The following is a 25,782-nucleotide window of genomic DNA, read 5'->3' as shown; positions in this document are numbered from 1 at the left end:
GCCTCCAAACAAAGGAGAAGGGGGAAACAAACACAGTTTGAAATATACTAAGGAACGCATCAAGGGTCAGGCTACAGCAAATAACATTTGTAACAAAGGAAATATATTGTATGGTGTACACAATAATCTAATCAAAAATTTAAAACATAGGGCTTGAATATCAAATTACATCAAGAGTCATCAAGGATTAAGTTTATTAATGCTGTACTGAAACTTTGGGGGGGGGGGGGAATTCTGCAAAAAACCCCAAACAAACCATTTCTACCTCATATTTTGCATGGTTTGATTTTAGTTTATACAGCAGACCATGGATCCTTTGAAATGGTAATCACTGTGGGGCTTCCGGTCTATGGCGGGGCGAGGCGGCTGCGTTGTGCGGTGAGCTCCGTGGAGACGCGCCGATCCTAGGCTTCAAGGGGGGCTTGTATGCCCGCACATACCTCCTGTTGTTGGAGGCAGTGCACCGAGGGGGCCAAGGGAAGCGCTGGAAGGGGTTTTCAAGCTCCCAAGGCACTACGCCCTTGTTTTCCTGTCCCGAAGCCTGAGAGGCGCCGTTAAGGCGACTTAGCTCCGACCGCCGGAATGAGGAGGGCTCCGCTGGAAGGCGGTTTTAGGAAATAAAGACGTTTTCCCAGTATGGTTTTGCTTTGCTGGCTGGTCTCACTTCGTCTCTGGTGAGGTAGACTCCCCTGGATCAAATCAAATCAACCCTGGTGGTAAAGGAGGAAGGCTCCAGCTCCAGTTCGTCTTTCCCTGCGGCAGACCCGAAATGGCGGCGGCGTGAGGGAGAAGAAGGAGCCAGAGGCGTCGGCGTCAGCGACGAAGGGACGGTAGAAACTCAAGTTGCGGCTTTTTTTTTTTTCTTTCTTTTTTGATGGGTGGGCGTCCCGACTGGGGGATTTCTTAATACCCAGTCCTCATTGTTTTGTCTTCATTGTTTGGACCTTAGTGTTACCCTTTCAAGCTAATCTTCTTGGGGTTTAAAATAATAGAGTGAAACGGAGGACGAAGAGAGTCTTGGACTGAGGGAGAGACGGAGAGACGGAGAGGAAGGGTGCGACTTGGTGATTTGTTGACTTTATAAAATTTGACCTGGGACTTGCTGTAAGAACTTTGGAAGATACTGGATATTTGGAAAGAGGCTGAGTCACGGAGACTCTACACGGCCTTAATTGGTCCTGAAACGAACTTGGACTTTCAATATTTATCCCATCTCCTCTTCCCGTTTGATTATATATATATTTTTTTTCTCTGTCTGTTTCTCCACCAGTAGAACTTTGGTTGGGGGAGGGAGGAGAGAAGTGGGGAGGGAAGGGGAAGTGGGAGGTGATTTGATAATACCAGTTGTAGCTTTGTAGAGCTTTGTAGAACTGCCCAAAATGTCTCAGCAGGTCAAAGCCAAGTTCTCACCTGGTCAACCAAAATCAGTAGGGGCGTCAATCTCTCAGGATGCCCTTAAAGAGATGCAACAATTTTACCTTGAGACTCTGAAGCAGACCCAACTTGCTCTAAGTAGTCAGATAGAGAGTCTTGTTAACAAAATAGAAGCTTTAGATGATAAGTGCAAGGACACCAAGAAGGACATTGCTGAAGTGGTTAAAATTACAAAGTCAATAGAGGGGAAGTTCAAACAAACTGACCAAAGGATAGGAGAAATTGTAAACAAGCAAGAAGAGCAGGATATTAAAATGGCCAAATTGGAACAGGGCCAAGCAGATTACATACTCAGATTAGTTAATATCCCTGAGGATAAAGGTGAGAATTTAATGGAGATGGTAACAGAAGTGCTCACAAATGTTATAAGGAAAGACCAGGAGGAGATAGAAAGGGAAATTGATTATATAGTAAGAATGGGAACACAATATGCAAAAAAAAATGACCTTCCGAGGGAAGTCCATGTAAAGTTTGTGAGAAGGTGCATCAAAGAAAAAATTTGGAGAGAAACAAGGGAGGCTCCACTCATGATTAAAGGAACTAGGATCAAAGTGATGAGAGAGATCCCTTGGGTTATAAGGCACAGAAGGAAACCATACGCGAATTTAGCGGCAATGCTACAAAATAAAGGGATCATGTATAGATGGCTGTTCCCGGAGGGGTTGCTGTTTACATACATGGGAACAAGATATAAGATGGATTCTTATGAGAAGGCGCAAGACTTTTTAACAAATCAAACTAAAACATGGTTATGGAAAGGAGAGAGAAGCAAATCTAGGGAAGAACAGGACAAGACTAATCAAAGCCGCTTGGGGGAACCGGACGATCCGGCCTCCTCGAGCGAAAGAGAGGAGGGGGAAGTACAGGGGGAGGAACGGTTCCAGCGAGAAACTAGGGCACAGAGAAAAAAGAAAAACTTCCAAGGCGAATAAAAAGCCGATTTCCTTTTTTTCTTTTCTTCCCTAAATAAGAATGAATAAGTTAAAATTTATCTCTCTGAATGTTAATGGCTTGAACTCCCCAAACAAAAGGAAACGTATATTTTTGCAATTAAAAAAAATAAATTCAGATATCATATGTTTGCAGGAGACACATTTGAAAAAGAAAGATGAATGGCTATTACGGAATGAAAAATTAGGCACGGCATTTATAACTTCTGAGGTACAAAAGAAAAAAAGAGGATTAGTTACTTATGTGAGAGGAAACCTTCAGGCTAGAATGGTTTTCCAATCGGAAGATGCAAGATTTCAGGGGATAGAAATCGTTAAAGAATCTTCAAAAATCTTATTGGTTAATATCTATGCACCTAATGACAAGCAGAATAAGTTTTATAAGGACCTATACAGGGAAATTAGAACTCAGGACTATGACAGGATATGTCTGGTGGGTGATTTTAACGCGGTATCATGCCCAAAGCTAGATAGAAGCTCTAGTAGTTCAAAGAAAAAGTCAAAAAGATCTGGAAGTAATACTCTACCGGAGGCTTTTTTCAGGCTGGTAGATGAATTTACCTTAGTAGATATCTGGTGAACTTTAAATCCAGACAAGAATGATTTTACCTTTTTTTCCGGTAGACACAATTCATGGTCCCGTATAGATATGATGTGGATCTCAGTAAATTTAACGAATTTAATTGAAGAAGTAGAAATCCTCCCTAACACAATTGCTGACCACAACCCTATCACCATGGCAATGAGAGATGTCAAAAGAAGTGCAGGGTGGAGAATGAATTCAAGATGGTTAGAGGATAAAGAATTCATTAATCATGCCAGAAAGGAGCTGAAGGCTTTTTTCCAATTAAACACTCAGGAAGATATATCTTACACAACCCTATGGGAAACGAGTAAAGCATATATGAGAGGTATAGCTATCAGTTTCAATGCTTTTAAGAGACGGGAGGAGAATAGATTACTAACAGATTTAACAGGAAAGATAAAGACAAAAGAAAGACAGCTAAAAGAGAAACCGACTCTGCAAGAAATTAAATCAGAAATAAAGATGTTGCAACATAAGGTCCATTTAATATTTTTGGCAGAGATGCAGAAGAAGGTTAGATACGCCAAACAACAGTTTTTCGAAAATGCTAATAAACCAGGGAGATGGTTAGCCTATAAAGTCAGAAAGGAGAGAGAGAGGAAAATAATAAACACCTTGAAGGATAAAGAGGGCAATCAAAAAATATCTCTAGAAGAGATGAAACGTGTAATCTGTGACTTCTATACTCAGCTATATAAAGGGAGTGAAATAGATGGTGATGTACAAGACAGGTATCTCAAACAAAAGGTAACACAAAGATTAACTAAGGATCAAAAAGAAATCCTGGGCTGTTCTCCTACGACATTAGAATTAGAAGAAGCCTGGGCTAAACTCAAGAAACATAAAGCGGCGGGACCGGATGGCCTCCCCGCGGAATATTATATAATGCTGAAAGAGACCCTGATAACGCACTTTAAACTACTTATTGACGAAGTCTGGAGAGTATGTAAGACTCCAGACTCTTGGAAAGGGGCTAATGTTGTCTTAATCCCAAAAACCACAACTGATTTAGATCAGATCAGAAATTACCGGCCGATCTCACTGTTAAACGTAGATTACAAAATTTATGCGTCGATCCTGGCCAACAGAGTGAAGAAGATTTTAAAAACACTAATACATGAGGATCAGGCAGGCTTTCTACCAAAGAGACATTTGAGAACTAATATAAGAATCGTATCGAATATTTTAGAATATTATGAGGTTCATAGGGAAAAGGAAATGTTATTGCTTTTCGTCGATGCCGAAAAAGCATTTGACAATCTCAACTGGGAGTTTATGTTTCGTCTATTAAAAATCATGGATTTTGATGAGCAGTTTACTAAAAACATCCAGGCTATCTATAAAGATCAAACGGCAAAGATAATAATAAACGGAAGTCTGACTGAGGAGATAACTATACATAAGGGAACGAGACAGGGCTGTCCGCTCTCACCGTTACTTTTTATTTTGTCCTTAGAGGTCTTAAACTCTTCCATAAGAGGTAACGATAAAATTTTAGGACTGAAGGTCAATGGGGAGTCCTACAAAGTGCTATCATATGCAGACGATATGGCTTTGATTCTACAGAATAATAAGGTGACTATAGACGAAACGTTAAAAGAATTGGCGGAATATGGGTTTGTGGCCGGACTAAGAATAAACAAACAAAAATCTAAAATACTCACTAAAAATATTTCCCCACAAGGGATAAAGGAATTGGAGACAAAAACAGGGTTTAGAAATCAGCCAAAAGTCAGATATTTGGGGATAGAATTTACAGGTAGATGTAGTAATCTTTATGAAAATAACTGTGGACCACTGTTAAAGGAGATTGAGTCATTATTAAAAAAATGGGTAAATTTAAAGATTTCTTTTATGGGAAGAGTAGCACTCGTCAAGATGACTATTCTACCTAAAGTCATGTTTTTGTTTCAAACAATTAATTTTGTGATATTGAAACCCTTTTTTGATAAGTTGGATCAACTAATCAAAAAATTCATTTGGCTTGGGAAAAAACCTAGAGTGAAATGGAAATTACTAAAAGACAGGAAAGAAAATGGTGGTCTAGGACTCCCGGATTGGGAATCATATCACACTGCTTGTGTTATGCTTTGGTTTAAAGAGTGGATCCTACTAGAGAACAATAGAATTTTAGCTCTTGAAGGCTTCAATCTTCATGCAGGGTGGCACGCGAACCTTTGGTATGTCACCAAGGGACAGAGTTATTTTAAGAACCACTTAATACGTAAAACTATTCTCGAGACTTGGTTAAAGGTAAAAAGAAAAGTCTATGTTAGAACCCCGAGATGGCTATCCCCCGAAGAAGCCTCGATTCTACCGCAATTATGGTGTTCTAATAGGAAAGTTAGATATTCAGATCTACTAGATGAAAAGGACAATCTTAGAACGAATGAGGATCTGGAATCTAGAGGGATAAAGTTTGATTGGTGGACGAGGAATCAAATTGTAGCAAAATACAACAGGGACAAATCTAAGGGTTTCACTAAAGATAACTTTGTCCTTGACAAGATCTTATTTAAAGAGGAGGATAAAATAATTAAAAAAGTTTATAATTACTTGATGCAAATCAAGTTAGAAGACGAGTTGGTCAAAGAACCAATGATAAAGTGGTCGCAAAATCTGCAGAGGACTGTAGACTTAGAAGAATGGGACTCCTATTGGAGGTTAAATTATAAATATATTAAACCAATAAATCTTAGAGAAAATTTTTTTAAAATTTTCCATAGATGGTACATTACTCCTTTACAACTCTCAAAAATAGATAAATCGATCTCGCCAAAGTGTTGGAAATGCGGCTCGGCTATAGGTTCCTTTTTCCATATCTGGTGGAATTGTAAAGTCACAAATAAATATTGGATAATGATTTATGAGCTCTTAAGGGCAATATTACAAATTGACATCCAATTTAAACCAGAATTGATGTTATTATCTTTCGTTAGAAAAGTAATCCCCAAAGAAGATATACATGTGACGATGTATATCCTAACCTCTGCTAGGACAATTTTTGCTAGATATTGGCGACAAGAGAAGTGTCCCAAAATGGAGGAGGTGATAGATAAGATTTTTAACGTAGCAGAAATGGATATACTTTCGAATATGTTGAAAGGGGACTCCGAATCAGAGGCCAGAATGAAATGGGAGAAATTTTACAGATGGTATGAAGGAATCAGGCATGAATCTGTGTTTGTAAATTAACCATTCATAAGTTCGCCCTTCTTTTTGCAAATTTTCTACAATATTGTTTTTCTTTATGAAAATTTAAAATTACCTACAAGGAGAATTTTGTGTGTTTGGTAAAATTGCCAACAATTGATACAAAACCACAGGTGACCCTTCTCAAGGACAATAAGTAATTAATTTGTACAGTAACTTTTTTTTGCTACTTTTTTCTTGTGATGACAAACTCTGTAATTTACTGTATGACGTTTTCGGATTGAATAAATATTTAAAATCCAAAAAAAAAAAAAAAAGAAAAGAAATGGTAATCACTGTTAATCACATCACACTATGCAATATATGAGGTAAAAATGCTTTTTGTTTTGTTTTGTTGCAGAATTCCACCCCCACCCCAATTTTTTCAGTACAGCATTAATAATGTTTATTTCTGTTATAACAATTTGGCTTTTCTCTCTTTTTTTTCTCCCATTTTGTATTTTCAGATATCATCACCTGGTCAGGATTGATTTATATTTTTTTCTTTTCCAGATGTGTTCCTAAAAACTGTGTTGTGTACTATTGACCACTGAGGAAGATCTTTGTGGCTGAAACATGTATGGTCTTCTGTTGATCATTTGATATTTTCATCAACTTTGTATAGGAAATTATAAACACTTATGGAATGTTTATCCTTGATGATTCTTAATGTAGCCTGATATTCAGGCCCATTTTTTAAAAAAAAATTATATTGTGTACAGAATGCATCTGCCAGAGTGTTGTCTGGAGTGGGTCATAGAGACCATATGACTTCAATCTTGATCCTTCTAAGCTGGTTTCCAGTTTGGTTCTGGGCTCAGTTCAGTGTGCTGGTATTGATCTTTAAAACATTAAGGACATTCTTCTCCCATATGAACCTACTTGCTTGCTCTGGTTATCTCCGGAAGGTCTGCTTTGGTTGCCTCCTTCATTTGAGGCTAGATAGAGAGCAACCAGTTGTGGCACCAAAACTTTGAAATTCCCTCCCCAGAGAGATTCATCTGTTTCCCTCTATCAGTGTCTTCTGTCAGTAGCTGAAAACTTTTTTGTATCATTTGACATTAGGGTTGCCAAGTCCAATTAAAGAAAAATCTGGGGACTTTGGGGGTGGAGCCAGGGGACTTTGGGGGTGGAGCCAGGAGACATTGGGGGTGGAGCCAAGAACAAGGATGTGACAAACATAATTGAACTCCAAGGGAGTTCTTGCCATCACATTTAAAGAGACAGCACACCTTTTAAAATGCCTTTCTTCCATAGGAAATAATTAAGGATAGGGGCACCATATTTTGGGGCTCATAGAATTGGACCCTCTGGTCCAATCGTTTTGAAACTTGTGGGGTATTTTGGGGAGAGGCACTAGATGCTATACTAAAAATTTGGTACCTCTACCTCAAAAAATAGCCCCCCCAGAGCCCCCAATACCCACGGATCAATTTCCTATTATTCCCTATAGGAATCATTCTCCATAGGGAATAATAGAGTGCCCAGTAGACATTTCCCTCCCCCCCATGCTTTCTAAAGGGGGGGAGGGCCTCCAAACTAGGGAATCCCCTGCCCCCTCCCTCTCACACACACACACTTACCAGATCTTCCTCCGGACAACTCTACTTCCTGTGAAAACGAAAGCAAAAGAAAGGGAGGGGCCCTTCTCAGAAGCCCTTTCTGCTTCCTGCTTCCTGCCCAGCCTTAAAGGGGCAGACATTTTGCAAATGGCTCAGGAGCTCTACAACATGAAGCCTAAAGGTATGTTCTCCACCCCTCCACCCCCCACCCCCACTTCCAGAGTTTTGAAGAGCGGGAGATGAGGCTGCGAACCCAGAAGTCTCCCGCCAGAGTGGGAGGTTTGGGAAGCCTATTTGACATATCCCAAAAACAATTATTAGCCTTCCTCCCTGGTTTTGGGGTTGTTTTCAATTTGTTTAAATTATTTTATAATTGTAGGGTGATTTTTAATTGTTCCAATGTTGCACCATCCTGGAGACTTTGATCAGGTGGAAAGCTGGCATAAAAATGTTTTAAATGAATAAATGGAAGTTGGTTTGGTTGTGTAGTGACTTTTGGAAAGCCAGTGTTCTGTCAGCCTAAACCCCACCCCAGTACTGTATGAGGTGAGAATTTCACAGTTTTGTAAGGATTAATGAAATAAAGTATGTGAAACACTTTGAACATTTGAAATATGTTAGATACACCCTGTATGTTTATCTGCCATGCTTTTCAGTTAGCCTAAGGTTACAAAGTGGCAGCCCACCTTAAATGAAACCATATAAGTGAAAACACACAACAGTACAGGAAGCCACATCATAAACTACAGCAGAGCAACAGAACCAGCTGGATAGACCAATACAAAAGAAAAAGAAAAACTGATGTATATAACTAGGGTCCCCAAAAGTTCTGCTCAAGGGCACTCTTCAGCTTGGTACCTAAAAGGCCTTTAGAGAAAGAACGAGACAATTTTTTTTTTTCTGGGGAGGAGTTCACAGTCTTAGTAACTTTGTTGGAAAGGTAAGTGCATGCCAAGCCTCTACTATATACAGTAATTTTAATTATTCACAATGCATAGATTGCAACAGTGTCAGTCACACAGTATAGAAAACAGTGACTGCCTCGTTCTAGATGATGGTGTATGTGGAGGGGCAAGTTCTGATAAGAATCTCCTCTGTCCATGATAATTTTAAATATCCCCAGTATACCTAATTTCAACTATGTATATCCAAGGAATAAGGCCTGTTGAAGAAAAAAATATAACAGGCTCTAGAAAGAGGCTCTTAGTGAGTGCCCCACACCCTTGCTGTATTCTCACCCACTCAAGTGAAGGCATTCATTCTCCCCCACGTCAAGGGAAGCTGATCTCTGGCATCTGGAGAACAGTTGTAATTCTGAGTGGTCTCCAGCCATCACCTGGAGATTAGGCAACAGAAAAAAAGTCACATGGATAGGAGACAGAAAATAAGCAACAGCTCCGTGTAGAATACACCTCTTATCAGTCTCTTATCTTCAAAAAAGCCACTCAAAATATTGGTTTGATATTTCAAATTTTACTTTTCAAATAAGTCCGGATTTGCACAGTATAGGCAAAAAATACTCCAACACACTTTCAGTATCAGCTTACAGGCATAACCGGTCTAAATTCTGTTTTGCAGCTGCTTTATCCAAGCCACATTTTCCAATACTTTGCTTATATTTCTTACACTTCTATGTCATTCTCATTAAGTTTTCTCGAACTGGAGTCCAAAGGCAAGTGTTACGGGTTCTACATTTAGCCTGAAGCTCTTTCCTTCTAGGTGAAGGATATTCTGTTTCAAAACCATTCAAGGACACTGTGTTAATGCATTTATGCTCTTTCATGGTGACTGATCTCCATCGTATGCATGTTTACAGTCTGCTGGCAGGAATGTTTAATTTGTCTATAGCCTGGGTAGGAAGCCAAGTTGAGAAAATAAGTTATATTAAAATACCCAGTAAAACAACCAGTTTCTTCTTAAACTTATGTCCTCTTACGTGAATCATTTAGAAAGAACCTGTCAGACTACCTTCAACTCTGATGTTACCTACCTCTGCTGTTAACTACTTGTCTCGTGGCCTTACTGTGCTTACTACTAGTAGAGTTTCCAGAGGTTACCCACACTGACTTCCTAATCCATCATTTGAGAATCACTGACATAACACAGGCAGGCTTTGACTGGCAACCATATGTACCCTTCTTATCTGGAAACCAAGTAACATCCATCAACACTATCTGAGTTGATGTCTATTCTGTGACCTGACCTGACCTGCGCCTTGGTGGATAACATACATTTAGCACACTGGTGGCAGGTTGACTATGCTCAAAGGTTATTTGTTGGTAGTCCTCAAACTTTTTCACAGTGTAAAAATTGTAGATATTTGACATGCTTTTCCAGACCATAAGTCATTGGCCTTCTTAATTACATTCTTTCACTTTTTTCAGTTGGAGTCAGACCAGCTCGCAGGCATTGATTGTAGAAGTTAATAAAAGTATTCATTCATTTATTTAGATATTTATATCTTTCTTCTCGGTGGGACCCAAAGTGATCTACAACACTGTTCTCTCCATTTTATTTTCACAACAACATCCCTGTGAGGTAGGTTAAGCAAAGAGTAATTGACCCAGAGACACCTGATGAGTGGGGATTTGAACCTGGGTCTCTGATGCTGCAACCACTGCACCGTTGTGATAATTTCAGTGTCAGCAGCCTCCAATATAACCTGGTGCCTGAACTGGTGACATGTGGGATGGTGGAGCCTAATCAGATGATGTGCTGATAGTTCTATATACAAAGCTCCCAATATTTCTATATACAAAGCTCCCAACCTTGATCAGTTCCACAGGGCCTGCAAGACCACCCTTTTTAAATTAGCTTATGAATAACTGAAAATCCACCATCAGCATCAACTAGAAGAATGTCAAGGATAGCGTCATAAAATGTTTTAGTTAATTGTTTTAATTCAGGCTTTTAAGGTTAGTTTAATGTTAATTTAATGTTTTTAATGTAACTGTTTTACTGTTGGTGCACCATTGGTCACCGTATTGTTAGCCGCCCTGAGCCTGCTTCGGCGGGGGAGGGCGGGGTACAAATAAAATTTATTATTATTATTATTATTATTATTATTATTATTATTTCTTTAAACAAAGAAAGAAACATTCACTTACTTGGTGCATGGGTTCCTGATTGGAATGAAGACCATACTGCAAAGGTTTAAACCCCTACCTAATCTCCATTTTCTGACTCTTATGGTGATATAAAGATCTAGGTATCTAAGGCTAATGTGTTCTGTGCCGTGCCCAATAAATGAATTGAAAAATTATGAGGTCCTGACTGTAGTCTGAGAGGTGGTTCTCTGAAAAGTATAATACCAGTTTTTCATGTAATGCTAAACTACAGTCTGGAACCTGCAGACTTGGAATGTGTGGGAACTATTCTTTTGGGATATTACTCTGCCTGGGAACTGACTATTTTGAAGCCAAAATTGGTGGTTTCTGCTATCTCAAGTGTAGCCTCAGTTTCAGCATTTGCCTTTGCCACCAATTATCTTGTTTTTCATCTCACATTATGCAGTTTTGGCCTAAAATGAAACTCATGGACAGTAAAAGCCATGAGTAGAGATAGTAGTAATTTTCAAGACAGTTTGCCTAGATGGCAATAAAGTCCTAACAGACCACACATTGGTTTAGCCTTTGTTTTATTATTTTAAATCATAGGGGAACAACTGTAGTGTTTCTGAATACCCATGGATAAAAAATAACATTTCTCTGATGACGGCTGTGCTCTCTTATACAAACATTGGAAGTACGGCACTGGATTCTGAGTAAGAATGTGGTTGCCTGTCTGTTAAAGTATGATTATACAGATCAATATTTGTTTCTTAGTCTTTGTTTTTTAAGAAGGATAGTCCTGAAGCTTTGGAGTCAAAATGGGCATCCTTTATGATATTCTGGATGAATTGCTAATGCCTAAACATTATTGACTTTATGATTTTGTCTTTTTCTTTATATATTTTTCTCTAACTTTTAGAATGATAGAATGATAGGTCCAGAGGCACCTTTAAGACCAACAAAGTTTTATTCAAAGTATAAGCTTTCATGTGCAAACATACTTCATATACAGTCATGATAACTGTTATGGGGTTACTTGGAACTTACAGTTTTTGTGAATGATGATATTTTTTGCTAAATATACATTTCTGAAACAGGTCTGCTGGTGAAATGCTAAAGCACATGACATTTCTGAACATAAGCTTTAAACATAATGTAACACATAGTGCTGTTCCAGTATTAAATGTGAATCACTTATTTCCTGTTAGCCACAGTCATTAGGGAAGCTGCATCACCAAATGATTCCTAAATAAACAATTACAAATGTACTCTTATTTTAGCAAGTCATGTGCCTGTCAGGATGGAAACCCAGAAATGCTAATTTAGCATTATTTTTTCATAAATCTTATGTTTCTTTTTTGTATTCAACTGCAAATAGAAATGAAATGGGAGTTCACTTAATAAAGTGCTGTATCTCCCCACTTTCATGATACTTAAAATGACAATGGACCTGGTACTTCCTGCAATTCCCCTTTTGTTTCTTTGTTTTCAAGCTAACTAATTGCTTCCTGTTTGGGGGAGGGGGTACCAATCCTCATGAATCAAAGATTCATTATCAGGTTTTGTTCCTTTGGAAGGTTGGTGTAGCTTTTTCCTCCCTATTCTGCTAGCCCAAGTTCCTGGCCATTGTTTGTTTTTAGATGTTGCTAAATGATCATAATAGTATGAACAACAATAGTATAAATAAAAAGAGCAGTGGCCTTGACAAGTGCAGAGGGAAGGCTTAGCATGGTTTAATAATTTACAGTTGATTAACGGAGTCCATTAGGGTGCCAACGCTGGGGTGGGAAGGGGGGGGATGGAGCTGTGGGGAGGAGGGGGATGGAAGAGAGAGGAACCTCAATGGGATATATAATGCCATAGACTTCACCTTCCAACTTCTCCATGAAAACTGGTTTCTGTTTTAGGGTTACCAGCCTCCAGATGGGGCCTGGAGTTCTCCCACTTTTACAACTGATCTCCAGTTGGCAGAGACCAGCTCCCCTGGAGAAAACGGCTACTGTGAAAGGTGGACTCCATGGCATTGTACCATGATGAGGCCCCTTCCCACACCCTGCCCTCTCCTGGATACACCCCCAATATCTCCAATTGTTTTCCAACACAGACCTGGCAAGCCTACTCCGTCATCTGGACATCAGTTGTAATTCCCAAGGATTTCCAAGCCCTGGCAACCCTGATTCCAATAGCTTGTATAAGAGCAGGAAGTACTTAATTATGTTTAGAAGCATAATAATTTAAAGGATCAATAGCCCAGGGGAATGTCAGTTGTGCTATGATTGTTTGTATGAGACAGGCTGGTGCTGCAATTATGCTATTAAGTTTTTTAAAATACTGGCAAATTAGATCTTTAAAAAGACTGAGAAATAATCCTCCAATTATTGGAATACAGTGGATTGACTACAGTGTTACCTGAATGGTGTGTAATAGCTGAATGAATAGATCATGGCAATTGCAGACTAATTGGCTTAGATGCAGCTAACCTAACAGACTTACAAAGTACAAAATTAATGGATAGACAAGCTGGAATCAAAGAACAAAGTTTGAGTCCCATGGCACCCCTAAGACCAACAAAATTTTATTTTGGGTATAAGCTTTCACGTGCAGGCAGATTTCTTCAGATGTATATCAGATACTTCTTCAAACCCATCTCTTAAGCTGTTCTGGTTCTTCATCAGTAGGACTTGTTTCTCTGTGTGCTTAATAAGAATTTTCTCCCAGGCCCTTTCTAGGTTGAAGGCCATGGCTAGGAGTTGAAGAGACTTTGGGATGCATAAGGCTCCTACCCATCTCTTCCAGTGGTTACAGGTTTCTTGTCTTGCATCAGAGCTACTCCTGAAAGACCTATAGGTTTGGAAAGTGACTTACAGAGGCTCAGAAACTCAACTGAATATACAAAATGCAGACTTTTCCACATAAGCTTTTGTATCAGATCTCAATTTTTGTGTCAGCCATTGCTTTAACCTCTGAAATGAACATATGAACATATGAAACTGCCTTATACTGAACCAGACCCTTGGTCCATCAAAGTCAGTATTGTCTTCTCAGACTGGCAGCGGCTCTCCAGGGTCTCAAGCTGAGGTTTTTCACACCTGTTTGCCTGGACCCTTTTTTGGAGATGCCAGGGATTGAACCTGGGACCTTCTGCTTCCCAAGCAGATGCTCTACCACTGAGCCACCGTCCCTCCCCCATCCCTTCCAGTAGTTGTTTACTGTAAGGTGATTGTTACTAGCAGTTTGTACAGAAATTCTGGATTTGGCTCATTTTCTTCTGTTAATTTTGCTTGGGATCTTTGATCTTTTTCCTCTCTCCTTCCCCACCATCATGATGCTGGTGTGGGTTGATTGAATTTTTAAACAGGAGTCCCCAACTGTTTTGAGCCTTTGGAATTCTGACACTGGGTCATTGATGCAGCCCCAGAATGGCTGCTAACAGAGACAGATCCAATCACAAAATGTTAGAGTGATGTCATATGCAACTCTAATAGCGTCCTTATCCTTGCTTCCTGAGTCTGAGGCTTTTTAAAATCTAATCTACTGAGCTCAGAGCTACAAACTCTTTATAGTCTTGCCAACATAACCTTTTCTCCACTAAACAAGGATTGTTCTGAATGCAAATATTCCAGCTGTGTATCTCTATCAACTCCTAGCTCTAAATTTGTGTACAGCCTTTTTATTGGCCAGATTCCAAGGGACTCCTTATTAAAATAGGTGCTGTCCCTCTAAGTTGGATTGTGTTGAGACTGTTGCCCATGTTCTTTACCAGTGTCCTCTCTATTTGGCAGCCTGCCAGGATCTTTTATATACCATATTGGCCCAAATTTTAGAGACCTCTGATGATTTTAAGGTTCTTTTTTTGCTTGATAATTCTGATTTGGAAATAACTGAATTAGTAGCAAAGTTTCTTTATAGAGCTATGGGTATTCATCCTGATAAGTAGTACTATATCAGGTTTTACTATGTTGCTACTTTGTTTTTATTTTGTAATCCTAATTTTATTTTGTATGGATTTTATACTCTCCTAATCTGTAACCTGGCCGACCCTCTATTTTATATTTCTATATATGCCAATAAGGCTTTTTTTGTCTATTTCCTTCAACCATTCAAGCAGAAGCTCTGTTTAACATTATGCCTTTTAAAATGAACATGTTTAAAAATATTTTCTTGCATACGCCTTCAGTCATACAGTGAAGATCCTTGTGCTTAGGCTAACAGCTGCTGCCAAAGCAAGGCTTTGCTACAAGGTGAATTGCAGCAGTTTCTTATAGTAGAGACTTTCTGCACAGCCAATGAGATCTCCAGTAGCAATTCAGAAGTCCCACTGAGTAAAAGCCGCACCTGGCTCCACACACTCTAAAACACCCAGGAAAGGTGTAAGTGGGCATCATGATACCCATGGGAACTGCACCATATTGGGGACCCCTGTCTTAAACAGTAATAACATGGAAAACTAAACCCTATCCCCTTTCTTAGCAGAAATTTACTATTGTCTCCAGGGTTCTTGACCCTAAGAGTCAGTTTAGGGAAAAAATTGCAGTGCCCACAAGAAACCTTTCGAAATTCATCTGTGCTTTATCTTTTGCTGGGATGCAGCTTTATTGCTGTGGATTGGAAGGGGGGGATGGTTTACTACAAACATAAAGAATCCACCTGCTGCCCTTCCTCCTTCACAGGCAACCAGTTTGTAAGGGATATATACCAACTTTATTTCTGCAGATCAGTAAGTCAGAGAGCCTCTCCTTGCTGGCTGCTAGACAAAATGACTGGCTGTTGAGATCAATCTAAATCTATGGATTCCTAAGTGAAGCTTTGGGGTTTCTAAACTGTAACCATCTTTTTTTCATTACTATGTGTTACTTACTTAAACTTGTTATTAGTGAGTATAATGGAAATCCAGCATCAACATGTTTTTATAACTTTAAATTTCTGGAAACATGCCTCTGTTTTAGATCACATCTCTGTTCGATCATATCTGGTCTGAACTTACCTTGCCATAATTACTGAATGTCAACAAGATGCAGTTTAAAAAGACAGTAACATTTCACTATGGATAATCCGTTCTTTAGCCTTCTTTGACACCAAAGCCTTCTCTCTATGACAGAGGTCAGCAGCCTTTTAAAATTAAGGAGCCAAATTATGTCTCTGCTATCGTAGTATCACCTAGTTCACAAGTAGCTCAGTATTTCAGCACCTAAAGTCTGAGTCTTTAAGTTCTCAGCAACAGGAGTTGTGACTATTTTGTGAATATTTTTACTGATAAAACCTTTCAAATACATTTCGTTTTGAAGGCTGGTTGTTAAAATCTAGAGAAGAAATGTTCAATGCTTCATCTGGTCTATTATGGATCATTTCAACCTGGTCCTGGTTGCTATGATGGGTGTAGACAGAATTTGGAAGGCTACCACTTGTACCCTGGATCCCTGTCTGTCCTGGTTGCTGAAAACCATGCAAAGATCATATTAATGAGTCCTTGATGTCCATAGTGAACCACATCACAAATCAAGAACTAACTCAGGGCACCTTTTTTGGCCACTAAAACAGGCATTCTTCTAAAAGCATTACTACAAGAGAATGATGTGGCCAATTATAACCCAGTCACTAATTTGCTCTTTCTGGACAAGATAACATACTGGTTGCAGAACAACTCCAGGTCTTCCTGGATGACTCATCTGCTCTAGATCCTTTTCAGTCTGATTTCAGGTTATGCTATGGGATGTAGATGGCACTGGTGGCTTTAGTTGATTATCTTTTTCTAAGTGTAGACAAGGGTTATGCCTCTTTTTGAATCTATAGAAGCCTCTATTACTGTGGACCTTGTCTTTTTGTTGAGATAGTAGGAGACAGTAGTGTGGATTGGTTTAAATAATTCCTTACTGATTAGACTCAGAGGTTGCTGTCGGAAGCCAGTTGTCATCCTCGTGGAACTTGTCCTGTGGGGTTCCACAAGGCTTAGTCCTATCCCCCATGCTATTAAGCTTCTACATAAAGCCCTTAGGATAAATCATTCATGAATTTGAAGTTGGCTGTCATCAATATGAAGAGGAAGAGGAGGAGAAAAAGAAGAGACTGGATTTATGCCTCACTCTCCACTCGGAATCTCAGAGTAGCTTGCAATGTCCTTCCCCCTCCCCACAATAGACACTCTGTGAGGTAGGTGGGGCTGAGAGCTCTCTGAGAACTGTGACTGACCCAGTAACCCAGCTGGCTTCATGTGGAGGAGTAGGGAATCAAACCTGGTTCTCCCAGATTACAGTCCAAGCACTTAACCACTACACCAAGCTGGCTCATATGCTTATGACACCCCACTCTTTATCCAAATGTCCCTCCTGGCCACTGACATTTGCCAGTTCCAGGTTGGGAAACTGCTTTGAGATTTGTGGGTGGAGTCTCGGGGGACAGGGACCTCAGTGGGGTACAGTGCCATAGAGTCAACCCTCCAGAGCATCTGTTTTGTCCAGGGAAATTGTTTTCTGTAATCTGAAGATGAACTGTAACTCCAGGAGATCCCTAGGCCCCACCTGGAGACTGGCAACCCTATGAAACTGCAGCTGGTACAGAAAACTGCAGCACAGATACTATTGGGAGATAGGCAGAGTATGCCTATTGCATCCATTCTGCAGTCATTCCATTGGTTATCCAGCAGCTGTGGAAAGTGCTGTCAAGTCGCAACTGGCTTATAAGGACCCCATAGGGTTTTCAAATCAAGAGACATTCAGAAGTGCTTCCCCCTCCCCACAATAGACACCCTGTGAGGTAGGTGGGGCTGAGAGCTCTCTGAGAACTGTGACTGACCGTCACCCAGCTGGCTTCATGTGGAGGAGTGCCTGCTTCTGCATAGGGACCCTAGGCTTCCTCTGTGATCTCCCATCTAAATTCTAACCAGGGCTGACCCTGCTTCACTTCTGACTTGCAATGTTCCCTCTAAACTGTGGAGTCTTGTGAGCAAAAATTCTACTTTGTGAGTTACTGGCATTAAATTTGTGAGTTACTGGCATTAAATTTGTGAGTTACTGCATACATTAGTTTGCTCTGGGGCCATTTTTCCTGAGCAAAGACAAAAATGTGTGAGCCAGAGGCTAAAAAACTGTGGCTCATACTAACTCAACTTAGAGGGAACACCACTTCCTGAGATCTGACAAGATCAGCTAGCCTGGGCCATCTGGCAAAAAAGAGAAAGAGAAAGGCAGGCTATAAAAAAAGTAAATGAATTCAGAGAAAGTCCATTTGCATAACTAAAATATGCAGCTCAATATTATTGGCACAGTTTAATAACTCATAAAGTTCTGGATCCCAAACACTGGCTGTTGTGAGTCTTTTTTTTTTCCTAGGAAGTTAAGGTTTTGCAATAATAATACAATTGAGCAACCTGCATTATTGTTTTACTGTACTGGCATATCTGCTCATGGTTTGCATTTGGATTACTGGCAACTGTTCACCTCTATGATTTCCTTTTCTGTAAAGTATCTCTAAAAGCTCTTTAAACATATTTTCCTGCCTTTGTCTTAACATACAGGTTATTCTAGCTCCTACCTGCTCTCCTAGTATGTTTTAACTTAAATATTTCATTTTCTTTCTTTCTTTTTTTCTTGAAGAGTCATATCTGGTTCCATACCATAGGCTGGAGAACCTTTGTCTGCTACAAGATCCCTGTATTTCTCTTTTGACCTAGCATAATTCCTCCCTCTTCACCTATACAAAGCTAGCACAGAGCCATCTGTGCTGGTCAATGCCTAGGAATTGGTAGCTTGTGTCCATTATTTGTCAATATTTGCAAGAAGAGCCCCGCTAGGGCAGCACAACGATCTGTCCAAGCTGGTGTCCTATTGGTTGTGGCCAGCCAGATGTCTCTAAGAAGTCTATAGGCAGGGAATGAAATGAACAGCCTTCCACTGCTTGTTCCTGGCATCTGGTAATCAGAGGCAGACCGATCCCATGACTGATTTATTACACAACCCAGTGCATACCTCTTGCGTGACTCATTTCCACCACGGTCCAGTTTAATCATCAGGTGCCAAAGTAAAAAAAAAAAAAAACCATCTCTTCACATACGTTTACTACTAAACCCACAGAGGAACGTGCTTCTTTTTCTCTGATTCACCTTTTGGAATGCTGCCCCTAGTGTTGTGCTATTTATGATTGAATTTACAGTCTTGTGACTTTTCAGTTTTGTTTTGGTTCCTCCCCCCCCCCCCATATGTTGTTGCTGTTTGAGCAGCTTTCTTTGATTCTCTTTCAAATGACTCGCATTAACCTGTGCTCTTAAAGCCTATGTGTCCACATAAATTGCAAGGGGGGGAGGGGGGACTTGAGGTAACAATACTCAGCATGGTGGAACCAAAAAAATGATTCAGAAGACTGGAATGTGTGGTGCAGATGTTTTTTTCTTGGGTCCAAGAGTGCTTCCCCGAGCCTTGCATTCCCACCTACGGTGTAATGTAACCAGCCACTAATCAGCAAAAGAGCTGACTAATACTAGAATTAGTTATGATGGTGCGACTATGAATGCAGCCTTCTGAGAAATGCCACTGTTAGTGTCATTGTTGGAATGAAGCTGAAGCGTTTCCTTTAATGTACATGCTTCCTGCTGTTCTGTGCTTCATTCCATCATTTTCAGTGAACAAACATTAAGGATTTATGTTTGTCAGGTTTGCTGAATAGAGGAGAGTTCAGCTTCGGTTCTGAGAAGCTGCTTGCTGCATCATTTGTGCCAGAGAGGGGATGAGAAGTTTACAACTGGTTCTGCACTAAGCAAGCAACTATCGTGAAGCAAGATGCCCCTGGAGTTCAGGACCATGTGTGTCCTCCTGCCGAACAGAGAGGAGCTCAGCGTGGCTGTAGGGGTAAGTGCTCCTGTGTTTCCTTCTGAGATTTTACAATAGGGATTTTACAGAGACTGGATTCAGGTAGCCAATGACAATGGTAAAATTCAGCATTTCAAATTTTGATTATTGATGGAGAAGTTCGCTATCCAAAAGACTTTGATAGCATTCAGGATAGTTGGCACTTACCTCTGAATCTCCGTGTTTCTTTTCCTGAATTTAATATGTTTTAGTACATTGGATGATTAGGTTTTGAGGGGGTTTTTCTTAAATAACTCCCCAGTTTCTCTAATAAGTGATGACACTTGAAAATTAAAAGTACACTTGCATTTGAGTTACCTAAAATATTCATTACACTTTGGATCTTACCCAATAGTTTATATTTCTAACTGTAGCACTGAGCTTTGTTGATTTTGGAAGCTGTGTTTTCCATAGTTTTTTGTTTTCTTATTCTTTGAAGTTGAATAAAGTGGTGACATGCCATATAATATCTCCAAAAAAATAAAAACCCACAACAGTGTGAACTGAAGTAAAAGAATTAAAGTATTTTCCTGTCTGTAAGGGGTAATACATTATAGGTAGTAATTTGTTCTGTGAAAGCTTTAAAAAGCAATAGCTTTCTATCCTATTAAAAACGCCTCTGTATCTGTGTGTGTGTGTGTGTGGGAACTTACTACTCAGATTTTTGTGATGGGCAATTGATCCTCCCCTTTGTGCTCCATGTATCTGTTCATGTTTCAAAAATATACAATTTGAATTGGTCAGCAGCTTGTTTTCAGGCACAGATCTGCCAAATAAATATACTGTATAAAAACAGAAGAAGTGATGCTTATTAAATAGTGCTGTTATTGACAGATATAAAGGTATAGAGCACTTTAAAGCAATTCCTAGAGGGGAAATAACACACAGTGCTTAAAGTACACTATCATTCTGTGTTTTCCCACTCAGTTTTCCAGTAACATGGCCCTTGAAAGAGGCTTGAAAATAAACACAGAGAGCCACTGTGGTATGTCAGGGAATCATTCTGTTTTTTCACGCTCTTTGAATCTGAACGGTTAAGGTGGGGTTCACACAAATCCTAACTCTGGTATCTTTTGCAATGACTTGAAAGTGAGAATCTTATGGGATACTGATTATCATTATTATTTTTGCTTCTGTCTCTTTTTACCCTTGGCTCTTACATTCCCTCTCCCTGCTAATTTTCTTCCATCTCATCATAAGGTTTTTGGGGCAAACTCCTGTATTTTTTGCGTTCATGTTACTTGATAAAGAACAATACGGTGCATACAACAGTAATAGTAATATCATCATCATCATCATCATACCATGATAATTTAAATGGATTCGGCATGCTGATAAGCCCAGCTCTTGGACAGTGTTTGGCTCATGGTATCAGAACACCTAAACATTAAATTTCCTGTGGACCCTTGCTGGAAGAAAATCAATATAGTGAAAGTAAAAAATTTTAAGGGTGGATTCACACAGCTAACCCATGTGGTTGTCGTTAAGTATCCTGTACTCCCATGTGTGTTCCAGTGTGAAAGAATCTATCCAGTACACCTAAACTTTACCCAAGTGATTGTGTTATAGCTCATGAGTGATCAGATGGAAAACATGATCATATAATGGATTCCAGTATGTTAAGTTTACACAAAAGCGCAACATATTGCTATAAACTTAATCTGTCAGAATCCATTATATGATCATAGTACCATAGAGTTTTCCTCCCAAATTGCTAGAGCATCCAGGAAAACCATAGAGTTTTCCCAAAAGCTCGTAGAGCAGCTGGCACGCAATATTGCCAGTGCAATGACATCACTTATGAGTGACATCATTGTGCTGGCAATGTGGGGTAGGGATTCCCCTGCTGGCCCACTGCGGGCTGGTGGGTTGGGGTCCCCCAAAGAGGCAGAACACCCACCCCACCCGGGAGCTTGACAGCCCTGCTGGGATCTGCTCGAAGCGCAAGACAGATCTGAGTATCATCTGTATATTGGTGGCACCTCAGCCTAAATCTCCAGATGATCTCTCCCATCAGCTTTACATAGATGTTGAAAAGCATGGGAGAAAAAGAACCTAAAGGTCCACGTCATTCCAGAACCTCTGAGGTTCATGAGCTACTGCTGGTTCAATCACTTTGCTCAAGAGTAGTACATTTGAGAGTTGGTGGTAGTTATTCAGCTTTCCTGGGTTCAGAGTAGGTTTCATTAGGGCTGGACATACCACTGCCAGCTACAAGAAAGGAGTGATCACTCTGTCTCTCAGGGAGGCATTTACTGTCTCGCAGTCTCAGTTTGCCAGGCCCCACCCCCGCCCCCAGCAGATTTAAGAAGCCAGGAGGGACAAGGGTCATGCAAACAGGTGGTAGGTCTCAACATTCCCAGAATCCTGTCCACAATAGGAAAAGTATCCCATACAACTGAACAAATAGTTGCACCACACTTCAGAAAAGATATTATAGCATTGGAAAAAGTCCTGAAAAGGGCACCTAGAATGATTAAAGGGTTGGAACATTTTCTCCATGAATAAAGGTTAAAGCACTTGGGTCTCTTTAGTTTGGAGAAATATTGACTGAGGGGGTCACATGATATAAGCTTACACGATAATGCATGGGATAGAGAAGGCAGAGAAAGAAGCACTTTTCTTCCTTTCTCACAGTACAAGAACTCATGGACATGAAACTGCTGAGCAGTTAGGTTAGAATGGATAAAAGGAAGTACTTCTTCACCCAAAGCGTGATTAACACAGAATTCGCTGCCACAGGAGGTGGTGGCAATTACATGCATAGATAGCTTCAAGAGGGGATTGGATAAGCATATGGAGCAGAGCTCCATCAGTGGCTATTAGCCACAAGGTAGATGGAACTCTCTGTCTGGGGCAGTGATGCTCTGTATTATTGGTGCTTGGGGGCGCAACAGTGGGACGACTTCTAGTGTCCTGGCCCTACTGGTGGACCTCCTGATGGCAACCTGGGTTTTTTTTGGCTGCTGTGTGACACAGAGTGTTGGACTGGATGGACCATTGGCCTGATCCAACATGACTTCTCTTATGTTCTGTAGAGTGATATATGAAAGAAATATACATGTGATTCATACAACTTTATTAATTTTATTGAAGGACATATTACTGAAGAATTGAAGCTTGTTATTGAATTTGTTCACATTATTGTGTGTTTTGTATATACCTGTTAACTGTATTTCCCATATTCTCTATATTATGGAGTCAGACATATGACAAGGGTCAGGAGAGAAGAGTTAAATCCCCCTTTCCTCCCTCCCTATGGTATCCTAATCCAAGTCCAGGAACTCCTGTGACTATTTACAAAAAAAAAAAAAAAGTGGGGATCTAGTAATGGATCTTCCACTATCTCAGTGGGATGGACCTGTCTCAAGATAGTATCTTCAGAGAATTCCATAGATGGCTATGTTGGGCTCTTCTTTCTGAGTTGGAAGAGGTGGGCCCAATTCTCTTGATAAGTTCTTATCTCTGGAAATATGATCTTAGATACACAGCTCAAAATAAAAATTCCCTATCTACTGTGTCCCCTTCCTTTCCTCTGACCACTGCACACATTGACTAAATTTCTCCAGAAGGATTAAAATACTTTGTGCATGATTTATGTCCTCATAAAAACTAGGAGGATCAACATATGCTACAGAGGACCCCACAGCCCAACACATATTACGTGCCTGGCAGAGGGCTTGCCAGACCTGAGTTCTGTTCTTGGTTCTGCTTCCATGATAATCAACTGTGGTTTGCAGCAGTCTGCTCTTTGGAATGCTATGTAAAGTCTAATTAATCCCTGTGGCATTCCAACAAGGGAGGTTACTGACTAGGCTTCAAGAAGGTAAAGGGGAGCTCTTTTTCATGATAAGCAAGATATTTGGGCATGGATTGCTCATTCCTATACCTATAGCTGCAGAATGTCTGTGGAAATATTATATTTCACTAACTGAAATACTATCACTTGTTCTATATAGTGAAGTTTAGATCTAATCTAAGTAGGTTTTCATCCCTTTGCACACCTCAGATCTGTACTTCTTCCCTTCTAAGCATGTGATGTCTTTGAAATAATCTTCAAAAACATGTTAAAAGTTGCCTTTCTCTTGCGTGTTGTTTTTTGATTCTTTAGCACCTTGACTAAAGACTGATGCCTGAAAGGCTGGTTTTTAGGCAGAGTTTTCTAAATAGTGCTCTTGGAGTGCATTTAGGATGTGTTAAAAGAGAAAGTTAAGTGGGAGCATTCATTCCTAGCTATAGATGTATGCTCATAGACAAAGATAGATACAGAATATAGACTGTATAAATAGTATAGATAGACTTTATAAATAGTATAATCTTCAGAGCTGTGCAACTTTATTGTCACTACTGGAAACTTAGGACATACTCCACAATTTTGGTAACCCTTTTTAATCTACAGTGTGCTTTACAATTGTAATCTCAGGTATTCTCCAAGCAGTATTCCAAATTAGGGTTGCCAAGTCCAATTCAAGAAATATCTGGGGACTTTGGGGGTGGAGCCAGGAAACTTTGGGGGTGGGGCCAGGAGACATTAGGGGTGGAGCCGAGATCAAGGCTGTGACAAGCATAATTGGACTCCATAGGGAGTTCTGGCCATCACATTGAAAGGGACGGCACACCTTTTCATTTCCTTCCTTCCATAGGAAATCATGAAGGATAGGGGCACCTTCTTTTGGGGCTCATAGAATTGGACCCCCTAGTCCAATCTTTTTGAAACTTGGGGGGTATCTTGGGGAGAGGCACTAGATGCTATACTGAAAATTTGGTGCCTCTACCCCAAAAAACAGCCCCCCCCAGAGCCCCAGATACCCACGGATCAATTCTCCATGATTTTCTATGGGAATAATCTCTATAGGGAATAACAGAGTTCCCAGCAGACATTTCCCTCCCCTCCCCCCGCTTTCTGATGACACTGAAGCGGGGGGAGGGCCTCCAAACTGGGGGATCCCCTGCCCCCACCTGGGGATTGGCAACCCTATTCCAAATAGGTGATGCTGAGACCCTAGCCGCTTTCAGGCATTCTGAGGGCATGGCGTTGCAATGGTGTGTTAAATCAGTGTACATTTATTGGAATGTATATACAGAAGTTGTTTCTGTGTGTGTGTGTTTGTGTAACTTTCTCTGCACAATCAAAATTCTTGATTCTAAGCCATGTATATATGCTTGGGGACAGATTTTTCTGCTTCTAATTCAGGATACTTGAAAAGAGTTTGTTAGTTCCCCATGACCAAGCAGTGATCTTATATGATTGGTCACATTTGCAGTTGGTCCCCAATGTCCAGCTGTTGGGTAAACAAGGAACAAAACATTTCTTTAAGCCCATGAATTGTGACATGTGAACAATAGGCATTGCTTCAGATTCCAAGTATAATTGCTTCCAATTAAATTGCAACTGTACTTTGCAGTAAGTGTGTTCAGTTTGTTCTGTCTGATGTCATGATGCAGTGGCATACTCAGTCATAAGGCAGCTCCATCACAAAAAACGTTTTCTGATCTGAATGTCCACACGTCCATAATTCGTCTCAGCCCAGGAAAATCTGTTACAACCTACTGAAATGCTAGATTTTTAATAATTTATTTTAATATTTTTTGTAGGTTAAAGCCACTGGGCAAGAACTCTTCCAGAAAGTTTGTGACTTACTTCAAATTAAAGATCCTCACTTCTTCGGTATCAGTGTTCTAAAAAGTAAGGAAAATTATGTGGAAATATATTCTAATGAATATACAGGAGATTATATGAATATGGAGATAAATTATTTGGCAGAAATCTGTACCATTGGATCTGTGCCTGTGCTTCAAAAGTTATTCAGGGAAATATGGTCAGCAGCTCTGAGTATCATTTCAGTGATCACAGATCTGTGAGTGTACCTGTTCAAGGAGAGACATGCTTTTTAATTTATTTCATTTCTTCCCAGTAGCTTTTTTAAAAATCGTATTTGCACCATTAGATATAGTTTAGTATTAGTTGTACAAGAGACATTATTTACAAGGCTTTAAGTCTAAAATCGGCTAATGTTTTCGTTAACTAAAATCTGAAAGAAAAGAATAATTGTTCCAGTGAGTATTATTTGACATAATCAACATCACCTTGATATTTGGAGGGCACCAGTGTATTATATGACCCACACACAAATCCCTTCCAGCCCAGAAAACCTGAGGGAGAAACAGCTG

General features: G+C 40.0%; 1 protein-coding gene across 4 annotated transcripts in view; it reads left to right on the top strand.

Annotated features, from left to right (window-relative positions):
* The window catches only part of FRMD1 (FERM domain containing 1), a 60,314-nt gene that overhangs the window by 6,086 nt on the left and 28,446 nt on the right, over nucleotides 1-25,782 (top strand). For 3 of the 4 annotated variants that reach the window (XM_060242406.1, XM_060242395.1, XM_060242416.1), the window contains exons 1-2: nucleotides 19,095-19,611; nucleotides 25,207-25,297. In XM_060242406.1, the coding sequence (XP_060098389.1) occupies nucleotides 19,543-19,611; nucleotides 25,207-25,297 (160 nt within the window). In that variant the 5' untranslated portion in view covers nucleotides 19,095-19,542. Of the gene's footprint in view, nucleotides 1-19,094; nucleotides 19,612-25,206; nucleotides 25,298-25,782 lie in introns of those variants that run through there. The other variant, XM_060242386.1, reaches the window with a different exon arrangement.

Source organism: Heteronotia binoei, chromosome 1 (genome assembly GCF_032191835.1).
Source record: "Heteronotia binoei isolate CCM8104 ecotype False Entrance Well chromosome 1, APGP_CSIRO_Hbin_v1, whole genome shotgun sequence".
In the NCBI taxonomy this organism is placed as follows: Eukaryota; Metazoa; Chordata; class Lepidosauria; order Squamata; family Gekkonidae; genus Heteronotia; species Heteronotia binoei.
The sequence above is the reverse complement of the archived record's forward strand: the minus strand, read 5'-3'. Positions and strand labels throughout refer to the sequence as shown.